The sequence below is a fragment of the Typopeltis vanoorti genome, chromosome 25 (assembly GCF_054136105.1).
Source record: "Typopeltis vanoorti isolate ZY-2024b chromosome 25, IOZ_Tvanoo_1.0, whole genome shotgun sequence".
Lineage (NCBI taxonomy): Eukaryota > Metazoa > Arthropoda > Arachnida > Uropygi > Thelyphonidae > Typopeltis > Typopeltis vanoorti.
In genome coordinates this window covers 9282686-9308421 of record NC_143573.1, presented here as the reverse complement: position 1 = coordinate 9308421, position 25736 = coordinate 9282686, and the positions used below count along the sequence as shown (strand labels likewise).

At 32.7% G+C, this 25736-nt stretch overlaps 1 protein-coding gene across 2 annotated transcripts in view; it reads left to right on the top strand.

Moving 5' to 3' along the window:
• Positions 1-25736, top strand: part of LOC150092522 (phosphatidylserine synthase 2-like) — a 227124-nt gene that overhangs the window by 43444 nt on the left and 157944 nt on the right. For both annotated transcript variants that reach the window (XM_090414516.1, XM_090414515.1), the window contains exons 3-5: positions 12781-12882; positions 16134-16216; positions 23687-23754. In XM_090414516.1, coding sequence (XP_090270642.1) covers positions 12781-12882; positions 16134-16216; positions 23687-23754 — 253 coding nt within the window. The remainder of the gene's footprint in view (positions 1-12780; positions 12883-16133; positions 16217-23686; positions 23755-25736) is intronic.

Below are 25736 nucleotides of genomic sequence, written 5' to 3'. Positions count from 1 at the left end.
ATTACTATTTCTTTGTCTTTCTTCATTTCCTGTGGAGCCTTATATTCACTATTGGATATGTTGGTTTTTGGTGGTCTTGCTTAGGTGAGAACACAGGCTACATCCAGTCTAATATTGTTGGTGATGTGGTTTGGAAGGTGGTGGATGCCATGTTCGATCTGGATCATAATTTCTTTGGCCGGTATTTTTCTAGGAGCATTGGCGAAATTGTGTCCACATGCAAGAGTGTTGAGTGCTTCAAGTTTCAAATTCATGAAAGAAGATTGACTACCGTGTTGAGTGGTAGTTTTGGTTCGGAGGTAGAGTTCTTTTTTAAATTATAAAATTTCTTGATATGTTGATTCCGTATTTTCTCAAATTCTTTATCTGCCAAAGTTCACGAGATGTCATATAGAATCGATCAAAGTTCGTGATTCAGCGTGTTGCAAAGCTCTTCCTCTAGCGCCCGAATAGCTTTGTTAGCGTCAGCTAGGAGAACGCGCGTGGCGTAATTTGTTCTCGTAGCAAAGCGAAGCTAGCATGGTTATAAATTCGGAGAGCCTTCTGTGAAAAGAAACAGTGCTTAAATTTCACACAATTTGGGATTACCTGATTATCCCGGCAGCGTTTTAGGAATGTCAAACGATTCAGTTGTCTCGATAACTTCAGCTTCAGTTTACTGTATTGGCAGGCCTTGCGTGCGAAGGAATCTACGTGGATGATTACTAAATAACTTAAGGAATTCACAACGTATACTGGAATATAAATTAAAATAAACTTTAATATATACTTCCTATATTTCGGCAACGTCACGTTGCGTTGCCATCTTCATGGGAACTTACGGCCACATCTGGATTGTGGCACCCAGATCTGGACTCCTAGATTCTGTTTGGGGGGGGGGGGGAGTATCCAGGGCTGAGTGAAAAAGATTGTGGTAGGACTGTGGAATGCTCCGTATGAGAATAGATTGATGGTCTGTAGGCTTCAAAAATTTGCTGATAGTTGAAAAAGAAGAGACATGATAGAAGCATAAAAGTTATGAAAGGGATTTTATAGAATTGACACTGAAGACTTTTTTTTGACTGCTTAGCAAGAAGGGGAAAAAAACAAGGGTTCACCAGTTGTGTGAGAGTGCAGTTAGCAAGGGTATTAAGACTAGATTTTTTGCTTAGAGGGTGGCATGAATGGGTTGCCTGAGGTGGTGGTGGGTGCTACAACAGTAAATAAGTTTAAAGATAAGTATGATAGGTATTGTGTGAATGATGGCTAGTGTGCAAATAATGGATCTCCCACAATGAAAATCTTCTGATTCTATTGAGATAACTCTATAATAATAATAATGCTAACTTATACTTGATTTATTTAACAATATGGTGTCATCTGCATTTAGTAAAAACTCAGTTGAATATTTTCAATTTTGATATCAGACCTAAGGCCACTTTCCTTCATAATGTAATGCATATATGTGCTTATATAGGCATTACATATATATGTAATGTGCCAGCCTGGGTGGTCGAGTGGTTAACGTATCTGCTCTCTAGCCAAAAGGCTGCAGGTTCAAATCCCACCATGGGCATGGATATTTGTGATTGTCTGTGAACATACTAGTGGTGGTCAGTGGTAGATGGCATTGGTGTAGATGATGAAGGTAGTTGTGGTTGGTGGAGACAGAGAGTTGTACAGCAGGTGCCCTCCCTCAATGAGTCTTTGGACTCCCTGGAGGTGTTACCTAATAATAATAATATAGATTATGAATTACATTGGAAATAATGTGCTCCTTGTCTCGCACCTAATTTTACATTGCATCATCTTCCTGTATATACCTCCTTCAATTCTGATTACAGTTTAAATATAGTCTATTTCTCAGTGCATTGTCCCATTTACATCATATAATTGTAGTGTTAGTTCAGAAGCCTTAAAATAGCAGCCCTACCACTGAATTATTCCATCGTCAGGCTAGTCCCCTGACATGGAGAACATAATCCTACCTGTAAGCTGCCAGAAAAAGATAATCGGATTGAATCTATGAAAAACGACCCTGGAAGGGAAAAGGTAAAGCAAAAATGGAAACGACAAAATATAATACACATAGCAAACTGGAATGTAAGAGGAATAGCATATGAAGAAATTGAATTAGACCAACTATTAAATGAAAGAAATTTTAAAATAGCAGTAATCATTGAAACAAAAAGAAATTAAAAGGAACTATGAGAACCAAAAATTTTAATGTGATATACAGTGGGGTTGGCAGAGACCAAAGAGCACAAGCAAGAGTCATGATTTGGATTCATAACTCCTTTCAAAACAGTTAAAACATTATAAATTATGGAACGAAACAATAATAGAAGCTAGAATAAAAATAGATAGAGGCTATTTAATAATAATTGGTTTATATGCCACAGAAGAAGGAAGAGAACAGGATAATATTGATTTTTATAATCAGCTACAAAACATATATAATAAAATAAATAAAAACGATTACGTAATTTTAGCAGGAGACTTAAATGCAAGAATTGGAAACACAAAAATTAATAATAATATAGGAATACATGGAGAACATATTCTAAACAGGAATGGTAAAAAATTGATTGACTCTGTAATTTATAATAACCTAAAAATCATGAATTCCTTCTATAAACATAAAGACATACATAAATATACTTGGGCAGCAAGAGGATGGAAATCAATATTAGATTATTTTATATTAAATGAAAAGACATCAAAATTTTCACTAGCTGTTAGAGTTCACAGAGGATATGAAATAAGCAGTGACCACTTCCTTGTTAAAATAAAATTAAGATTACCACCTAAATGGCTATAAGTAACAAGAACAAAAGAAAATTTGAAACCTTTGTTTATAAAACTAGACTATTGAATGACACAAATGTACAATGGCTATATGAACAAAGAATTAACTAATATCTAGATAAAATAAAACAAAATAAAGAAATAGAATGGCTTAATATAGAAACGATACTAAATGCAGCAGCAAATGAAAGCTTAGGAAAGACCAAAAAATTCAAAAAAAAAAAAAAAAATCAGCTAACGCCTTTTTATTCCCGTATACGGGAGTAGGCGAGGCCATTTAGCCCTATCTAACTTTTGGAGACTGAGTGGGCAGTTCAATCTCCACTGGTACCCAATCAGAGACAGATGGCCCAAGGCTATCACTAATTAAGCGGTACGCAGTGAAGAGAGATGGCTCAAATGTGCCGCCATCTCGTGGTCCCTAACCCTAACACAAATATATTTAATGTCTGAAATAATGTGGGTTCTACAGTCGATTTTCTTGAGTTTACAGGACGAAAAACCCGAGTTTCTGGGAGGAAAAACCTGCTTGCCCGTGCCAGAGATCGACTAACTCGGGAACCGGTCGAAAAAAGGCTTAGAAAAATTTCCTCTAGTCGCCGACTAGACTCGAAACCAAGACTTCCTTCGTGCGGCCAAGCGCGGTGGTGTGCAAACGCCACATCCACTGAGCTACACAGGCTAAAAAATTCAATAAAAAGAAAAAAACTGAAGATCTGGGATGATACAATCAAAGAAATAATCAAAAAGAAAAAAGAAGCTTATCACAAATGGTTAAGCAGTAAAAGATTAGAAGATGAAATAGAATATAAAAGAATAAGAACCATAGTTAAAAAAGAAGTCAGAAAAAGACATAGAGAATCATGGAACAAATTTGTCTCTAATTTACAACATGATTTATATAAAATAAGACTAAATGTATATAAGATTTTGAAACACTTAATTAAATGCAGATTCCAAAGAAAACATAAAAATAAACACTGAACTGAAATGAGAAGAATTTCTAAATTACTACACAGAATTGTGGACAGACAAATATTTTAAAAAAGACAACTGGCAAACAATTAACGACAATGAAAAGGAAATAACTAAAGAAGAATTAGAAATCAGCCTGAAAGAAACAAGAAATGGAAAATCACCTTGAGAAGATAAGCTAGGTTCCGAACTATATAAATATGCAGGAACAAGATTCAAAGAAAGACTCTTATTATTTTTAAATAAAATTTATTCAACTGGTATCCCCCCCAATAGAATGGAAAAAAGCAATTATGATTCCTATCTTTAAAAAAGGTAATAGAGATGACCCTTAAACTATAGAGGTATCAGTATACTAAATTCCTGTTATTACAAAATATATAGCAGAATCTTAAATTGCAAACTAATGAAATATTTCGAAAACTTTATTTTAGAAGTACAGAATGGATTTAGAAAAGGACGATCATGTATAGACTCAGCCTTTTGTCTAAAATTAATAATAGAGAAAAGAAGAGAATACAATTTAGAAACACATATTGCATTTATTGACTTTGAAAAAGCATTTGACAAAGTTAAAAGAAACATATTATTTAACATATTAAAAGAAAGACAAATACCAAATAATATCCTAAAAGCTATCACTAGTATATATGAAAATAATCAAATACAAATAAGATTAAATCACGAGCTATCGTATACGAGAGAGATAAACCAAGGGGTCAGACAGAGATGTCCCCTCTCAGGAACTCTTTTTAATATCTACTTAAATGAAATAATAATAAAATGGAATAAAAATTTACATCAAGGAATTAAACTTTCTCCTACAGTAAACTTAAACACTCTCCTCTTTGCCGACTACCAAATAATAATTACAAATTCTGAAGATAACTTACAGAAAGCTATTTTAGATCTAAATGAGATATCCAAAGATTATGGTATGATAATATCAACAGAAAAATCAAAAACTATGCCCTTTAAAGGACAAGATCTTAGAACAGGTGAATTCATTTAACTATCTAGAATGTATGATCACATATGAAAAAGATATAAATGAAAAAATTGCAAAATATTTAAAAATAACAGGTATAATTAAATCTGTATTTAAACCTAATCTAGATCAAAAACAAACCAGACTAAAAGTATACAATACATTACCCTACCAGTCTTAATGTATGGAAGTGAAATCTTGACAATAAAACAAAAAGACAAACAAAGATTAATAACAACACAAATGAAGTTTATGAGAAAAACTGCAAAATATACCCTATTTGATCACAAAAGAAACGAAGAAATTATGAAAGAATTAAACCAAGAACCAGTAATAGAAAAAATTAAAAAATATAAACATGAATGGATGGAACACGTTCAAAGAATGAAAACAGAAAGATTACCAAAACAAGCCTTAAAGTACAAGCCATTAGAAAAAAGAAAACCAGGACGTCCTCTTAAATGATTCAACGATGACTTCTAAGGCTGGAACAGGCCATTCAAGGCCTAAATCCTTGATACACATTATCATGAATTGTAGTGTTTTGAACAGCTTTCTCTTGGAACTGTGTCATATTCTTTTCCAGATCTATGAAACTTAAATTCAGATCCTTATGTTTCCACAATTGCTCAGGTATCAGTCTTAAAGTGAAAATCAGATCCCAACATATTATTTAATTATTTAACATATTAAACAATATTATTTATAACTCGGTTCAAACAAAACAACTCCTGTTTTGTTTGAACCTTGCTTGCTGTTCTCGAAGTTTTTCTATAGTTTATTTTCTTTTTTGTAGTATTCATGCCATATGCAAAATATAAAAGTGCTGTTTATGTGGGTAAGTCCAGAGAAAGGAAGAACATCTTAAACAGCTGGAGATGGTAGTTCTTAGAGAAAATGCCATCTCTACTGTTTAAGATGAAATGAATTTTTGGAGTAAAAGAAAGATGAAAAGTTTGTTCATTTAGTTTTGAAGCTAAACCGTACTGTTTCTGTTTTCATGTGTCAAGAAGAGTTGAAGAACCACCCCAAATGTCAATACAGTACTCTGATTTGTACAAATTTAGGATTCATATAATTATTTGGATTTGTATAAGTAGGGAGTACTATCTTACAGAACATTTTGGTGGTAAGGAGGCCATGAATGTAATTTGTTTGTGCAAGAAATGACTCAAGATGTAAGTTTGCCTAAGAACAGAAATCTGATATCACTGAAAGATTTGAGTACAGTAAAATCCCACTTTATGATGCTTCACTTTACAATGATCTGCTCATCTGATGCCGTATTCACTCATACAGTGATTTTAGTGATATGATTCTCCTGTGAATTAACTGATGCACAGTTTTTGTTAGCAGCTTGTTTACTGTCACTGCTTGCTGCATCTCTTTGTTTCATTGTTTCACTGGTAATTATAATCTGTTTAAAACTGTTATTTTATTGTCTTTAATAATGGCAAATAAAATTTAAATTAAGGGTGCTTCTGCTCCAGTGAAAAGAAGACATAAATTTATTACATTATATGCTAAGATTAAAATAATTAAATTTAGTGATTATTATTATTACGGGCGACTCCAGGGAGTCCTTAGACTCATCGAGGGAGGCCCTAAACATCATGTCCACACAACTATACGACATTCTCACAGTATCTATCATACCTTGCCTTGAGCTCACTCACTGTCATAGCTCCCACAACAGACTCTGGCAGCTTATTCCACTCATTTACCACTCTAAAAGGAAAGAACCCAGCTCTAACACCCTTGCTAACCATATTCTTGCCCAGCTTTCATTGGTGTCCCCTAGTTTTCCCACCACAAGTCCTGATCTCAAAAATATCCTCTGAATTAATTCTATAGAAACCCTTTAGCAATTTGAATGTCTCAATCATATCTCCCCTTTTCTGCCTGTCAACTATTTTCTGCAACCCACAAATCTTCAACCTGTTCTCATAAGGTTCATTCCATAGACCTGCTATCATCTTGGTCACTCGCCTCTGGATCCTCTCCACCTCCTGCCCATCAAGAAGAAACCTAGGTGACCAAATCTGGGCACAGTAGTCTAGACGAGGTCTTATCAAGGCTCGTTACAGAGGAACAATAACTTGCTTGTCTCTGCTCGCCAAAGTATTTTTCAACAACCAAGTGAGTTGATGAGCTGATTTAGCCACTTTTGCAATGTGCTCCCTAAACTTCATCTCCCTATCCACCAACACTCCCAAGTCCCTGGCCTCATCAATCTCCTGGAGTACAGTTCCACCAATGTGGTATACTGCTGCTAATCTTTTCACCCCAAAATGCATAACCTTACATTTTGTCACATGAAATTGTCATCCATTCTCCTTTGCCGAGAACTCCAATCTATCCAAGTCGTCCTACAAGATTTTGACATCTTCTGCATTCACTATTGCCCTACCCAATTTTGCATCATCAGCGAACAAATGAACTGTTCCTCTTAGATACTTCTCTTCATGTTGGAGGTTTAATGGATTTTTAGCCTCTACACATGTAGATACTTCCCTATATCGTTAATAAACAAATTAAACAGCAGTGGTCCAAGAACAGAACCCTGCTCTTGTTGATGGTGTATCAAACACTGAGATGAGCTGCAGGCTAAACTTTCCTCACACTACTGTTGTTATAAACAAAGATAATGAAAAGCCGAAAACCGTGCATCAGTTAATTCACTGTCGATAGCTGTAGTGTAGCACTTTTCACTTCTTAGTGAAATGAAAAGTGCTATACTACAGTTATCTGTGAATGTGACAATCTTTTTTGCCATAATTGAAAAACTTTTAATGGTGTAGACTGATGTCCAAACTGGTTGGCATGTTCCGTTAAGCCAAGCTATTCACACTAATTTTTTTCATTTGTGGAAATTATTCAAAAATTTTTGCTTGCGTGTCTGATCTAAATAAATGCTTTATTACCTGTTGTATGATTGGAGTGTGCTTGTATATTCTCAAAGGTGAGGGGAAATAAAACATGGCTGTATTTTGTAGTTTATTAACCCGTTTTTGTAGTTAATAAAACAGATTCATATCCATGGTTTTTCTTGTAAAAAATTTAGGGAGAAAAAAAAAGGGGGAGAGACGAGATTGATTGAGAGACAAAATAAATTCAAACCGATACCTTTATTACAAATAAAGAAGGACATAATTATGGCATGCATGTATATAACATTTTATACACGCAACAGTGTTCATGAAATGTTAAATATAATTACTAAATTATAAGTTAAATTAAACTTATAATTTAAAAGGGTCCACAAACTTTACATCAGAAAAATAAAAACAATATGACAAAACTGCTTCCAATTTCCTCTCTTTAAAAATCACAGAATTTGATAAGAACAGACAAGCGAAAATCATTTAACTCCTTTACATTTAAATAAGTGCAGTTTTTCATCTATGAATAGTTGATTATTGAAATCTAATTAGATAACTCCTGGTTTTCCTTCAAAAAAAAAAAAAATTAACCAGAACATGTTTACTGCTCAACGTACTTGAAAGGAAAAACTGTATAATCCCTTCTTAGCATTTTTGTCCACATTTTCAAGCCAGCTTCTTTTAGAAGAAAATGAATCCATTAACCTTTTAATGATTTAATCTTCCTTTCTGACTTAAAAAAAATGTCCTTTCTTTTATTCCATATTCTTCACGAAAACTTCTAACTTTCAGAAGGTTTTCTTTTTGGTCTATGGCTGTTTTTTTTTTCTCTTGCTTTCTCAATTTGTATTCAGAAGTACATCTTTTTTTGTGTATGCACAGCTGCCTGGCACTGCAAAACAACATAGTAGTGAAAACAAATGCAGAATCATTGCTTGTTATAAACATTGCTACAGTTCTCATTTTGCACATAATTAGGTAGTATGTGTTCAACTACCAATTGTGCATGCCATGCCAACATAGTGTGTCAGCATGCCCTTAATGCTAAAGTTATGTTGCATTACCACTGTAAATCTACAGAAATTGATCATATTTTGACTTGGCTTTTAAGTAGTTTCCATTCTGCTTTGCTATGTTTAAGTTTTTTTTCTGTGATCTGAACCTGGGTCTTGTTTGTCTTTAGTGGCACCTGAAGGGAATCTGTAAATTATAGACAGAAATTTTACATTAAATTCTTTCTATACTGATTTTACTTACGAATTTAAATTAGATCGATTTGCTTGTAATTTTTGTAAATATCTGACTGCTGAATTGCTGTAACAACAAAGAAAAATTATGCATAAATGAATTGTAATATTAAGACAAAGAAAAATATGTATAGAAGAATTGTATTAATAGAATGTTTGAGACAAAGAAAAATCCCAGACGGATTAAAATAAGACCTAAAGCTATCACTATTACGAAGGTCAATAATGTACGGGGTTTCCTGCCTTAACACAGCAACGAAAAAAGGGCGGTGGCTGCAGCCCCATGTGAATACCCAAGGGAATGAAAGGGTAGCAAAATCCAAGGTCAGTGGAGCAGCTTAAAAGGGGGAGACATCGAGGGCAAAGGAGAGTCGCCGTCACTCGGAGGTCAAGTAGTATGTTTTCGTCGGGGAAAGTCGGTCGTACGTAGCCGACTTTGTTTTCTTAACAGCCTCTCCTCTTTTAGCCAGAGGACTGCTAAAAGAGGAGAGGCTGTTATCGATAGTCGTCACTGGATAGGTACGCTTTCGCCCAGATTTCTGTTCCAGCTCCCAGTTTGTGTATGCCCCTTCGATTCTAGGTCAAGGGACCCATTCCAGCCAACAGATATCTGAAGATGTTAGATGAGTCGCTTAAGCATTGAAAGAAGTGAGTTTCGGACTTCCAGCTGCCAAAGTGCCTACTGATTGTCACCAGTAGAAGTGCTCTGTCGATGTCGAAAGGAGGTGCCCATGTGTGAAAAGAAATATCAGAATGAAATAGATGGTTACAATCTCAAGGATCTACCAACGTAGACTAGATGATTTAATACCAAGTAAGATCTTCTATATATGATAAACTAATGGCAGGAATTGTAGCAAGGATTGCTCTAGTGAATTTGTTTGTTAATATTGCTACAGTACTGAAGGCTATTAGCTAAATATTGAGAATTTACCTGCTTAGTTGTGAGATAAGATAGTGTGTATCGTTACCTAATGTTTAAGCTGCCTGATGTATAGCATTGTAGGTCATTTCTAGTATATGATTTAAGAGTAGGCACAATTATTACCAAAGTCTGTGTACATAGTGAAAGATTGTTGAACTAGGTTGAATAAGCTAAGATCCAAGCTAAAGTTAATGAGAAGTACAGTGTCAGAATTATTTTGTGTGCTTAGTATTTACCTTTACTGTAACTTGATTAGTATGAATAAATTGTATTCTTTGTCAAATAATTTGCCTGATTCTTGCATACGAATGCACTGCTCATAAAAATCGAACCTATATGATCTAAGGGGATAGTTTGCCACGACTGTAGAATCGAGTTTTACGTTACTTGATAGAGTGTTAAGAGTTAGAAGTATTTCCGTGCTGAGCGAAGTGTTTTTTTCTTTTGGAAGGATATTTTAATCTTATCTGCAATTTCTGATGGCGCAGTTGAAATAAAAAATAAATTTTCAGAAATCAATATTGAAAATTTAATCTTACAGAAAATTAAGTATAAAGAGCTAATAAGCTTCATTTCGGCAATGAAAACATTACTTAAATTAAGGGGATATTAAATCCCACATAGTTTTAAAACCGAATAAGAAACTCAAAGATTGGAATCAGAGAGTTTCTTGCCGAATATAGTAAAACTATAAAGTATCGGCGACACTAGCGTTAGCCAATGCAAGTGATCCTAGTACGTAGTACAATACCGGACGACTCATTGCAAAGGTGGAGGAAGTTCAGATTGCTATTCTTAGGTATTTTCCATAATGTAAAAACACATTTCCTAGGAAATGTATGCTGTTATTACATTATGGAGGGAGGTCACTACCCAGACAGGTTTCAGCCTTTTTTGAGGCTTCATCAGTGAGTAGCTAGACCTAATACCAAAGTGTATAGCGAAAAGAACTTATAACTCTGCGAACGAGTTTTCCAAACAGGTGCAACCATTAAGTTACTTAAGTATAAAGAGGCTGAAACCGGTCTGGGTAGTGACCTCTCTCCATAATGTAATAACAGCATACATTTCCTAGGAAATGTGTATTTTACATTATGGAAAATACCTAAGAATAGCGATCTGAACTTCCCCCACCTTTGCAACGAGTCATCCGGTATTGTACTACTTACTGGAGTCACTTGCATTGGCTAACACTAGTGTCGCCGATACTTTATAGTTTTACTATATTCAGCAAGAAACTCTCTGATTCCAATCTTTGAGTTTCTTATTCGGTTTTAAAACTATGTGGGATTTAATATCCCCTTAATTTAAGTAATGTTTTCATTGCCGAAATGAAGCTTATTAGCTCTTTATACTTAAGTAACTTAATGGTTGCACCTGTTTGGAAAACTTGTTCGCAGAGTTAAGTTCTTTTCACTATACACTTTGGTATTAGGTCTAGCTACTCACTGATGAAGCCTCAAAAAAGGCTGAAACCGGTCTGGGTAGTGACCTCCCTCCATAATGTAATAACAGCATACATTTCCTAGGAAATGTGTTTTTACATTATGGAAAATACCTAAGAATAGCGATCTGAACTTCCCCACCTTTGCAACGAGTCGTCCGGTATTGTACTACGTACTGGAGTCACTTGCATTGGCTAACGCTAGTGTCGCCGATACTTTATAGTTTTACTATATTCGGCAAGAATCTCTCTGATTCCAATCTTTGAGTTTCTTATTCGGTTTTAAAACTATGTGGGATTTAATATCCCCTTAATTTAAGTTCTTACAGAAAGCTATTTTAAATCTAAATGAGATATCCAAACATTATGGTATGATAATATCAACAGAAAAATCAAAAACTATGGCCTTTAAAGGACAAGATCCAGCAAGAACTAAAATAGTAATAGATAACAAGATCTTAGAACAGGTGAATTCATTTAACTACCTAGGATGTATGATCACATATGAAAATGAAAAAGATATAAACGTAAAAATTGCAAAATATTTAAAAATAACGGCTGTAATTAACTCTATATTTAAACCAAACCTAGTTCAAAAACAAACCAGTCTAAAAGTATACAATACATTAGCCTTACCGGTCTTAATGTATGGAAGCGAAATCTGGACAATAAAACAAAAAGACAAACAAAGATTAACAACTGCAGAAATGAAGTTTATGAGAAGAACTGCAAAGTATACCCTATTTGATCACAAAAGAAACGAAGATATTATGAAAGAATTAAACCAAGAACCAGTAATAGAAAAAATTAAAAAATATAAACATAAATGGATGGAACACGTTCAAAGAATGAAAACAGAAAGATTACCAAAACAAGCCTTAAAGTACAAGCCATTAGGAAAAAGAAAACCAGGACGGCCTCTTAAACAATTCAACAATGACTTCTAAGGCCAGAACAGGCCATGATAGGCCTAAATCCTTGATACGTATGATGATGAATATTGAAAAATATGCTTGCTGTTATAACAAAGGAATTCAGCTCTAGCCTGAGGCAAATTCCCAAATTATAAAATTACGTGCACATGAATAACAGTTACGGCCTTGAGAAAGGGGGGATTAAAGTTGAATAAAAGGATCAAATATAAGTGACTAAATCAAGCAACAGTTTAAATACTCAGAGTTACGACTGTAACGAGTAGAGTATTTAAGTTAAAGTAAATTCGAGATGAGATAGAATATTGAACAACACAAAAATAAGAAAGTATAATATAATTTTACAAAGGTGCAAACAACGAACCGATTTTACAAATCTTTATTATGACTATTGTATGAGTGATTACAAAACAGAGAAAAAACTTTATAGCAATTTTTCTGATGTTATTGACACAGCATCAGATTTTTTTTTTTTTCTCCATGCCTATATTTTTGATAAATTTTTGTCTATAACTAGATAAAAATGACAGTATATTAACACATTTTTGTTCTTATTATTATTATCAAACAAGAAGTTTATTTTTTATTTATTTTAAATAGGAGAGCACATACACTCACTGTACTTTTTCTAATGATTTGTGTGCTTGTTCATGTAGCCCTCTTTGAACCTCTCAGTAAAGATTCAGAGTATAACACCAAAAGGTATGATTTCATTACATTGCTGATATTTATTTGGGAAATTATAACAATTTTTAGTTTATTTTATATCTTTTAAAATGAAATGGTTCTTTATAGCTATTTTAAAAAATGAAATTTAGGGAAAATCCACTATGTAGAGCTCGTCTGAACATGCTGAAGGCTAACATAATCATCATTATTATTTATTAGACAGGCATCACTATGTATTCCAGTGACTTAGCATAGTAAGCCTATCCTTTCTAATGACATCCTTACCCAACTTCCAGGGGTGACTCTTTGTTTTCTCTCTACTTGTCATGTAGTGATAAAATTTCTTCTACATTTCTCTGAAGTTTGCTTGGTGACTTATGTTTCTATCAAATCTGTTGCATTTTATAAACAATAATATTTTACCCTATAAAGCCTGTTTGGTAACTTATGTTTTTATTATACGCTCTCTTTACCAACTGTTAACTAAACTTTGTAACCCACGAAGCTTCGGTATATCCTCATAGTATCTAATATCTAAGCATCCTTTTAAACTATTTTGTCCATATGTGCAATATTATTAAGGGAGACCTCCAGGAGTCAAGAACTCATCAAGGGAGTCTATACCACACCAGCTATCATAACTTTCTTTTGAATTCATTCACACAGCCTGCACTCACAACCTCCAAAGGCATTACATTCCAGTCGTGCACCACTCCATGAGAGAAAAATCTAGCTTTCATCCCCTTCACTGTATTAATTCTCAACTGCTATGGATGCTTTCTTATCCTTTCTCACCCCCCATAAATTGAAAAATTCCATCTACTGGTATCCTGCATAACCCTTTCAGAAAGTTGTAAGTCTTAAACATATTACCTTCTATTTCTCTTGTTTGCAGTTCACAAATTCTCATTTTGTCTTTGTAATCTGTATCTCACAATCCAGATATCATTTATACCTCTCTTCTTTGCACCCTCTTCACTCTAGCAGCATCACCACAGAAACGAGGTCTGCTCATAGTGGTCCAAGTTAAATTGTATCAAAGCATTGAAGCAAAATGACTTCCTTATCTTTATATTTCAGTATTGCAATTATCCTTGGAGTTGTATTTGTAATGTTTGCTATTTGACCTTTGAACTTCAATTTCTTATTTACTAAACTCAGAGATCCCTAGCCTGATCAGTTTCTTATAGCATAATCCGACCAATATAACATGACATTAGATATCTCATTACACCAAGGTGCATAACTTGACATTTACAAACATTGAACTAACAGCCATTTTCACATATCCACAGTTGCAGCTATTCAAATCATTTTGCAGATACTTCATATCAATTGCATTCCTGATTACCCTCCATATCTTTGCATCATCAGTAAGTTAGTAATAGGTAATCTTCTAATTGAAATAGAGATTGAGAAGATAAATTAGGTTCAGAATTATATAAATATGCAAGAATAAGGTTTAAAGAAAGACTCCTAGATTTTATTTAAAAATAATATTTAACAAGTAACCTACCAGTAGAATGGCAAAAAGCAATAGTAATCCTTGTTTTTAAAAAATGTAGTAGAGATGACCCTAAAAACTATAGAGGTATAAGTATTCTGAATTCCTGTTATAAAATATATAACAGAATTTTAAATAACAAACTAATATAATATTCCGAAGGGATATTATATTAGTTTGTTATTTAAAATGGATGCAGAAAAGGACGATCATGTATAGACCCAGCCTTTTGCCTAAAATTGATAAAAGAGAATACAATTTAGAAACACATTGTATTTATTGACTTAGAAAAAGTATTTGATAAAGTCAAAAGAAGTATTTTATTTAACATATTAAAAGAAAGAAAAATACCAAATAATCTAAAAGCTATCATAAGTATATATGAAAATAATCAAATACAAATAAGATTAAATTATGAACTATCATATCCAAGAGAGATAAACCAAGGAGTCACAGGGATGTCCACTTGAATCAACTCTTTTTAATTTTTATTTAAATGAAATAATAATAAAATGGAATGAAAAATTCCCATCAAGGGATTAAACTTTCTCCTTCTGTAAACTTAAACACACTCCTTTTTGCTGATGATTGAATAATAATTACAAATTCCGAAGATAACTTACAGAAAGACATTTTAAATTTAAATGAAATAACCAAAGATTATGAAATGATAATATCAACAGAAAAATCAAAAACGATGGCCTTTAAAGGACAAGATCCAATAAGAACTAAAGTAGTAATAGATAAAGATTTTAGAACAGGTAAATTCATTTAACTACCTAGGATGTATGATTGCATATGAAAATGAAAAAGATATAAACCTAAAAATTACAAAATATTTAAACATAACAGGTGTAATTAAATCTGTATTTAAACCTAATCTAGATCAAAAACAAACTAGATTAAAAGTATATAATACATTAGCCCTACCAGTCCTATTGTATGGAAGTGAAATCTGGACAATAAAACAAAATGACAAAGATTAATAGGTGAAATGAAGTTTATGAAAAAAAACTGCAAAGTATACTCTGTTTGATCAAAAAAAATGAAGAAATTATAAAAGAACTGAACCAGGAATCAGTAGTAGGAAAAAAGTAAACATAAATGGATGGAACACGTCAAAAGAATGAAAACAGAAAGATTACCAAAACAAGTATTAAATTACAAACCGTTAGGAAAAAGAAAACCAGAATGTTCTCTAAAGAAATTCAATGATGACTTCTGAGGCCGGAACAGGCCTTTGTAGTTCTAAATCCATGAAAAGTATGATGCTGATCTTCATAACTTTAGAAAAATGAATGATGATCACTGTGTAACATTAAGAGAAAGAAGCTCCATGAGTTCCATATATATATATATTAGGTATATATTGAACTTATGAAACATACATTTGCACTCATTTTTGAGAAAATTTATGTTTCAACCTTTTCAGAGTAAGTAACTGTAATTACAGCATTTTTTGACTATTAACTGTTGTGTATAGTTTATTCTTTACATAATTCCATAAATAATAATAAAAAAAAATAAATAAATAAAAAAAAGAAGTAAGATCAGTCACTGAATCACACTTACTGAATAGGTGAATAGTTGTCTTCGATAATTATGAACAGTCTGGTTTGAAAATTATTTGTGATTAAAATATTGGCATTCTAATGCTATATTCTGCTGAAAATGTGCATTTGATTTGAATTTTTATCCAAGAATATTCATGGCATCATTTATTATATGTAAAAACTTAGTTATATGAAATTTGTGATATTTAATGAAAATTTAATTTCAGAGGACTGGTGGCATGTATTTTAGTTTTTCTTCTTCTTGGTGTCACTCAGATACCTGATGGTCCTTTCCAGCGACCACATCCTGGTAAGATAGTAGTGAATGATTGGTTTGCAATTTCTATTATTATGATTAGTTAATATTTTCTTTATTCAGTTTAAACAGCTATATAGATTACATTACATTTCAATTTGCCAAAATCTTAGTTGAAATAAGGCTTTTACATTTGTTACAAATGAACATTCCTAAATCATAGTTGACAGTGGGTTAGAAGTGGTTTGAAGAAGATGTATAAGAAGAAGATCTTCTGTAAGATCTTCTTCTTATACATGTATTTTTTTTTTTCTCATTTGTAATATTTTTGCTTAAAAATACTGTTTTGCCTATCTTTGTTTCTTTAAGCATCATTGTCCCATCTAAACGACTATTAGTTACATGGTTTGTAGTTTTAAAGTTGTAAATAATTTTATATTCAGTTTAGTGTAGTCTTATTTTTTTTCACTTTAAAATAAGACTAGATAAAACTCACTCATATTCTTATAGGCTTAGAGAAAAGTGGAAGAATAACAAATGCCAGTTAGGTGAAATACAAGGGTGGTCTGAAAAGTTCTTGGCCTCGACCATAGATGGCAACACTATTGGCAAGATTTTTTTTTCTAAGTTGGTACATCTGTCATAAGCTTCCATTCGAAATTGCAAGTCATTCTATCAAGTAGTTTGTTTTATACAACTGTCTGAAGCAAAAGTATTGTCTGTATCCCTTGAAATAGATAAAATTGAGTATCGTGCGGTTATAAAATTCTTTGTAAAAGAAGGTCTAACGCCTAAAGAAATTCATTCGAAGTTCATAAAAGTTTATGCGCATTCTTCTCCTTCCTTTTCGACAATTAAGAAATTGGCTACCGAGTTTAAACATGGCCACATCAGCCTTGAAGACGATCCACGTGAAGGACGTCCAAAAAGTATACCAACACCAGAAATCATTGATCAAGTACATGATACGGTATTGAACCGGCAAGTCAAAGTGCATGAAATTGCTTAGACTATATGCATTTCAAAAGAATGTGTAGGATATATTTTGCATGAAGAATTGCAAATGAAAAAGCTTTGCATGTTTTTGATCTGCTGTGAGCAAGCATGGCACCCATCTTTGCTCACAGCAGATCAAAAACTCACTTCCATGAAAACTCTGAAAGTGCTTAGAGTGTTTTAACAAGAATAAAACATTTGGGATGCTAAAGGCATCCCAAATGTTTATCAGTTATCTTGTAAAACAATAACCAGGGAATATTATTCCAATCTTTTAACCAGACTAGGTGAAAAAATTTGTGAGAAAAGACCCAGTTTGCAGAAGAAAAAATCATCTTTCATCAGGACAATGCACTTGCCTATAAAGGTGTTTTGGCAATAGGAAAATTAAGGCATCTGCTATGTCTTTCCAAAACTAAAACACTTTCTCACTGGTCATGTTTTTCTTTGAATCAAGAGGTGATTGCAGCTGTAGAGTGGTATTAATGTAGATCTTACTGAGAACCACTATAGGGACAGGATAATGGCACTGGAGCATCGCTGGAATAAATGAATTTAGTCTTAAGGGAGATTATGTTGAAAAATAAAAATAATTTTGAAATTATAAATTCGTTTTTTCATTGTTAAGTCGAGAACCTTTCAGACCACCCTCGTATATGAAGGAAAGAGATTTATATAAAGGAAAAGAACAGTTTCTTTGGTGCATTCCTGCAAATGATAAGAGGAAAAAAAGTAGCCCACACAGTTGCAAACTGTAAGAGCCATAGTGTCAGTGACATTTGCTGAGTAGACCTCAACACCTGACCTGAACAAATTCCCTGGGAATGTCTGTATCGACTGCACATGATCAACCAAACCTCTCCCTGGCAGGTTTCTAGACACTGGTAATGTAGGCAAAGAAATTGGAGTGGAAGAATAAAGGATGTAGTTGCTCGTTAATTTGGTGGCTTTTACAATGTGGTGAAGGATTGACCTTCATTCTTTTTCATGAGAACTGAAGCGAGATCAACTGGATCCATAATTTGAGGGGGACTTTTTTTTTTCTGGAATATAATTTGAAAAATATCACTAATTTAGCATAATGTTATCAACAAATATAATTATTGTGGTGCACATTATAACTGAGACCAAGAATTTCATATATAAATAACATAATGATGCTAACTGGCGCTAAGAGTTATGAAGAGATAAAAAGGAAGTCGCAAGACAGGATGTTGTGATGTGCTGCTATATTTACCAATTTTCAGATTGATGCACCAAAGAAGAAGACATTATAACTGCATTCACGTTATCAGAGAAATAGAAGGAAATGAAAGAACTGAAGGAAACAGGAATTAGGAAACATTGCAAGTATTAAGTATAAAATTAAAATATTGATCTCATTGAAAACTTACTATCAGCTATTCAAATCACATCTTTAAACTTTGCATAACACTAATCATGTATACAGACTTGTTTGGTCTTATTCTTCAGTCTAATAATAATTTTTTTTTTTAAGGCAGCCCAATTTTTTATTTTTTTCCTTTTGTTTTCTAGGTGAATAATTGTGTATGAACTGTGAATATTTATCATAGATTATGTTTCACCCACTGAGATTTTGCCTTGTTAGAAATAATTGCTTTAATTTTCTGATATTTCAACATTCACGTTAAGGTCATCATCTGGAGTGTACACATACAAAGACAAGCTATATTACATTTTAAACAGTATGCCAAAGCGACAATGATTTGATCCACCAGCCAGTAGAATAACAGCTGGTTGATCAAAATTGATCAAATCATTGTCACTTTGGCATACTGTTTGAAATGTAATATATAGCTTGTCTTTGTATATATACATCTGGTGTGTGTGTACACACACACACACACACACACACACACACACACACACACACACACTGGATGATGACCTTAATATGAATGTCACAAGTCAGGAAATTAATTGTTCCTAATACAGTTGTAGTCTCCATAATTTACTGAAATGAATGCTGATCACCATGTAACATTAAAGGAAAAGATCCATATAACATTGGTACTGCTAAGATACTGTATATTTTTCTCATTGTACTAAATTAGGAATAAGAGTAAATGAAGTAAGTACAATGAAGAGCTAACACTCTTTCAAACTAACTTTTTTACTTTATCAAGTCATAAATGTATCCAAATGTATTTTTGTCCTCAGTTGTTGATATCTTGTGATCATCACTTTTAATTGTATACTGCCCAGCCCTGATCATGTCTTGTGTCAAATTTTTACCATCTATACCTTTAAAAATTTTACACTGGTATATAAATTAATATCGTTTAATTAAAACCTTATTTAACTTTAACTTTTTTTTAGCTTAGTTGTTAACAAAGAGCAACTCCTTTGACAAAAATAGCTTAACTTTTTCTTTCCCACTTTAAATAATTTTAGGAGCATTGTGAGTTTTTTTCAGAAATTTTACAGTATGAAGAATATATCTTTTAAAATAATTACTATAGATAATTGGATGGCATCATAAAGATTGGTGGAATTTTGTAAATTCATATAGGGAAAATGATGTAATTTATCTTAAATCCATCAGTTAGATAAAAACCAGATATAATTAAACCAAGTTAAAATAATCAGATTTGTATTTTTAGAGCAGTGAAAAAAAACTATTGGAAATTTCTGATATTAAAACCAATTTTGGATGCATATATATTCTAAAACTAGAAGAACCTAAACATTGTAAATATAAGAAAAGTATGTGTGTATAGGGGTTGAAAAAAGTTGGCCTACTCATCTGCAACTAGTGAGTATTTTTAGTTGATGAGTAAAATTTGAAGAGAAAGCTTCAAGCTAATCATTAGTTCATTTTATTTACATTGTTTCAGTTCTCTGGCATGCTTTATGTCAAAAGGATAAAAATAAATAAATTAAAAAAAACACAATGTTTATGATACATGAAGTCACTTTGCCATCACATCTGCAGATCATGGCATTCAAATATGGAATTTTTTTCTAAAATACTATGTGGAATATAGTTATTTTCTTATGTTGTTTATTCCTTCATGAAAATTTCAGCACAGTCAGGCAAAAATGAAAGCAGAGGGTTGTGTCGGGGTTTTCGACTTACATACATACCCCTACAGTTATATCAGTCAACTGATTTTGATCAAGTTGGAATATAGCTTTCTGACATTATCTGAAGTCATCCCATTTAGATTTGAGTGAAGGGATCTATTTCTCTGCAGACATCTCTACAGATTGCATTGTTTAAGTGTTTTCACTACGTTTGGAATATCGTTATTTTTTCTATTATTCAAGACTCCCAACAGTCTCTATAATTGAACCATGGAGAATCAGGGTTTAAAGGAATGAGAAGAAAATAAAATGACTCAGACACTGCTATTTGCATTGTTCATCTGATTTCAACAATTTATTCCATGCCCGTTTTATCTACATTAGCAAGAGGGTGTTGGGGAAAGGGTAACAGTTGGCTCTCACCATAGCAATCTGCCAACACGTTCTGGCCAAATTCCCATAGGCATTATACTGTTGGAAATAAAATTTGCCATAATAAAGTATTTGGTTTCAACGAATTTGTGATGAGTAAATTGCATATTCTTTTTTTCAAGGTTACATGGTGGTCAACATTCATTGTATAGATTTATGGGAAAAAAAACTTGTTAGAGCAATTAATTATAATTAAGCAAATAACACTCGACATTTTGACCTTTATATTGAGATCACCACCATCATCAGGAAAATGAACGGGACACAAGCTACATGACACTAAAACAAATGCAAGCTAAATCTAACTGCTTTGTTAGTCGTTTATGTTAGCTAGACCTCTGGTGAAAAAAAAAATAATAAAACAAATAAAAAACAAGCCAAAAATAAAATCAATAAATTTTTTTTATATACATAAGTGTGATAACATATCAATGATTAAAAAAAAAATACAGTGTAACTACATTGGGGTTCTGCCATCATGTTCTGAATGCTATGTGGGTTTTCCAGATTCTTGGAATTACTAATCCATCATTCTTGTTGAGATTAGGATGATGAATCAGCATCTCACACATTTCCTTGAATTTTTGGAAAGTGGAAAATTCAGGGAAGTGTGTGTGAGATGCTGATTCATCATCATATTCTCAACAAGAATGCTGGATTAGTAATTCTAAGAATCTGGAAGACCCATCTGCAACCTATATTAGCATCCAGAACATGATGGTAAAACCCCAACACAAGAACACCTTAAGACAACAGGACTGTAGAGATGCATTTGATGTAGTTTTGCTGTAATTTTTTCAATCATCAGTATGTTATATACTTATGTATGAATACACATAAGTATATGTTATATACTTGTGTGTGTAAAATTCCCTGACTCCATTTACAGAGTATGTAGCTGTCTGGATAGTCTTATTCTCTGATACTCTGTGCCTTAGTGTTGGCCTTCAGCCAGTTCCAGTACATAGGAATCTTTTGGGTATAAGTAAGATAAGAGCATAGTATTGCACCAAAAAACAGTTAGGGGTGGGAAACCATAACAAACTGAAAACAAAAATAACTCAACAGAATCTGCAAATACTGCATAGGCACTAGTTTGATATTCTACAATTCAAAAATAAAAAATGTTAACAAGTTCTAAGATGATTATGCAAAGGAGATGCAGGTTTGCTTTTTTTTATATAAAGTGAAGATAGAGTATGCTATTAAAATTGATTTGTTTAGTGATAAGGCTTCACTCATTATGAGTAGTCCTTGATATGAAGTTTTATTGCATAGCAGTCAGTTTTGCTACATTATAGTTCCTTCACTTTGTCAGGTTGCCTGAAATTTAATATGTTGAAATGTATTAGTAGCCACTTTGTATCAGAAAAAAAAAAGCATACTCTATAGAATATGCTGTTTCTCATGAAGTGGTTCCTAAGAAAATATCTGTTCTGTGCATACTGAGAAGAATTAGGAGAGATGTCAACAAAAGATTAGGGACTGAGACTGGTTAAAGTTTTGTTTTAAAAGAAATAAAGGAGACTTATTGTGTTGAATTTTTTCTTGACAATTATTCATAAGACTATTACACTTTTTTTATAATCTTTGTCAAGTAGCTTTATTTTACCCAAAAAGACTCTATAACAAGATTCTCTTTACTGATATACCACATCAACAACGTGATGACGTCCAATACATCAGTACAATTACGATTCCTTTTGTCAGCAACATTTCCAAAAAATTAGCTAATCTTTTAAAACCGCATAAGATCAGAGTGGCATTCAAACCAATCAACACTATTCGGAAATTTTTAAGATCACCGAAAGATCCTCACCCATTCTAAAAGTACTCTGGAGTATATAATATACCTTGCTCATGTGGTATTAGTTACGTAGGTCAGACCTCTAGAAGCTTTGAAACGAGAAAGAAAGAACACATAGGATATGTCAGAAATAACAGACAAGACATTTCAGGCCTTTCATGCCACTTTGCCTCTACTAACCATCATATTGAGTGGGATAAGAGCCTTATGCCATACATAGAAGATAACTACCATTCAAGAACCTTTAAAGAAGCAGCTACAGTCGCCCGTAAAACTGAAAACCTAAACAAGAATCAAGGTCTAATTTTACCAGAAATTTGGAAAACTTTTATCAGATCATTAAACATCAAAGAAATGAACTTTCATAACAATTACGTAATGAACCATAACGAATAAATCACGTTAACGAGACACGCACAATACCAATTTTTTGTATGAATTGGAATTATCAGTTATAACCTAGTCTGTAACCTTCAGTTTAGCTTACTAGTTTGTATTCCCTGAGGATGCCAATAGAAAAGGATTGGCGAAACATGTAAGAGGATAAAATAAAGCTACCTGACAAAGATTATAAAAAAAAAAAAAAAGTGTAATAGTCTTATAAAGGAGACTTAATTTGCTGTTATTTTGTTTAAACCAGAATTATCAAACAGAAGTAAGGTGTTTATACATTTTTGTATAGTTGTCAGAAACACTCTCAGTAGAGTACTTGAATTTTAGTTCTGTGCTTCTGAATATTACTGTATGAAGTATATTATGCATTTAATGTTTTTGTTATATGCTGAAAAGCAGAACTTGGTATTTTCTGCAGTAATGAAAAGTTTGAAAAATGTGCAAACCACAATTTAGAATACAAACTTTTCATCTCTCTCAACTAGCAGATAACCAATCTTTTGCTAAGAAAATTTATAATTGTAGAGATGATTATTTTGACAAAAATGTGCAAACCACAATTTAGAATACAAACTTTTCATCTCTCTCAATTAGCTGCTAACTAATCTTTTGCTATGAAAATTTATAATTGTAGAGATGATTATTTTGACAATCTCTCTCTCTGTATTTTATTGATTATACTTCAAATAAAAATCCATACAGAAGCTAAAAGTTATATTACATTGAGTTAATGATGATAATTTGCAAATTACTTTTGTATATCTTAGGATAGTGTAAGGTATATAATGTAATTTTTTAATTGATATAATTGCTAAATGTGCATATAATTTATTTTTTTAACTTAATAGCTTTGTGGCGCTTTGTCTTCTGTCTTAGCATCGTTTATGAGTTAGCACTGATCTTCATTCTTTTTCAAGTAAGAAATTTTTTATTAAATAATCACTCTTTTTCAGAGATTCTCTTCTAGAAAATACATTGAAATGTGTATTAATTTGAATGAAAATTTTTTTTATTTTATATTTATTAACATAAGGAAATGATTTCAACATTTTCATAATTTGAATATCATGAATTCATATTCTGAGGCTGTGCTCTTATCATAAGTATAATTATAAAGCAAGAAATTTGAAAAGAAAATGCAGTATCAAGGAATTGAAAATAGGATGTGTGTAGGTTTTTTTGTCACGTTTTTGGCAAGTTATTTGAAACGTTTTGAAACTCAGGGGCTAGCCTGAGTGTTGAGTCTTCAAAATTCGAGTCATCAGAATTCAAGGAGAACTGGCCTACCAGTCCGGAACTCGGAGGGGTTGGGTGGCGTATGCGCTGGGAGGGGGACCCTTTCGAGTCTTTAAAATTAGAGTCTTCAGAATTCAGGGAGAACTGGCCTGCCAGTCCGGAACTTGGGGGGGGGGGGAGGTGTCAGGGTGTTAATATTTAATGAATTTATTTATCCTGTAGGCGACTGCGCCATTGTTATTTATAATGTGTATTATAAATAATATTTCATTTACTAACAATTATTTTTATTTTTGACTCCGAGTGTCCCTATATGTTATTATATTTGCACAAAGAGTTCACTCCAATTGGTGCAATGACTTTAACTTCCTCTTTCAGAATCCAGCTAATCATTGACTCAATACCAAGTACAAAATAAACACATTTAATAAAAACTTAAAACAACATATATACACTTCTAGTAAAAATACATAACTACAAATACAGATTAAATGGATCCAAGGCCTTATTTAAAAAATACAAACTTACTCTTAAGACAAAACACTTTTTCTTTCACAAATCACAAAAAAATGTTTATAGTCTTTTTCTCTTCCTGTTAAGGCTCTTTTCCAGAAGTTACAAGATTCTGTACTTCATTTTCTTAGGATCCCTTTAAAATTCCTTTTTACTGCCGCACACAAAACAAAATCAAGTTCCTTCCTACTTGAATATATCTTGGCCAGTTTATAAAAACTTAGTTTCAAGATTTCCTTTTTCTTCTGTACTTATTCTTTCTTGAAACATATTATTTCCACTATTCCTTTTTCGGAATACAATATGAAATTTCCTTTTAACTGCCGCACACAAAAAATCAAGTTCCTCCCAACTTGAATATTCCTCGGCCAGTGTATAAAAACTTAGTTTCAAGATTTCCTTTTTCTTCTGTACTTATTCCTTCTTGAATCATATTATTTCCACTATTCCTTTTTCGGAATACAACATGAAATTTCCTTTTGACTGCCGCACACAAAAAACTCAAGTTCCTTCCAACTTGAATATTCCTCGGCCAGTTTATAAAAACTTAGTTTCAAGATTTCCTTTTTCTTCTGTACTTATTCCTTCTTGAAACATATTATTTCCACTATTCCTTTTTCGGAATACAATATAAAATTTCCTTTTAACTGCCGCACACAAAAAATCAAGTTCCTCCCAACTTGAATATTCCTCGGCCAGTTTATAAAACTTAGTTTCAAGATTTCCTTTTTCTTCTGTACTTATTCCTTCTTGAAACATATTATTTCCACTATTCCTTTTTCGGAATATAATATGAAATTTCCTTTTGACTGCCGCACACAAAAAAAATCAAGTTCCTCCCAACTTGAATATTCCTCGGCCAGTGTTCTAAAAACTTTCCGAACGCTCTCTTGTTTACCACTGTAACTTGGATACGCAACGCTTTTCTTGTCAGCTGTCAATCAAACATCAAGTTCACTCCGGGAGCATGCACACTTCAACAACGTCAGAAACTACGCATTGTAAAAATATGGCTGACTCGCTGTATCCACCAGCACTGAAGAAAGTCTTTCATAAACACAAAATTCAACATTTAAAAACACAACAAACTTTCTTATAAATAATACAAATAATCAATTAAGTAAGTACTTCAATATTTTTACTTCTTTA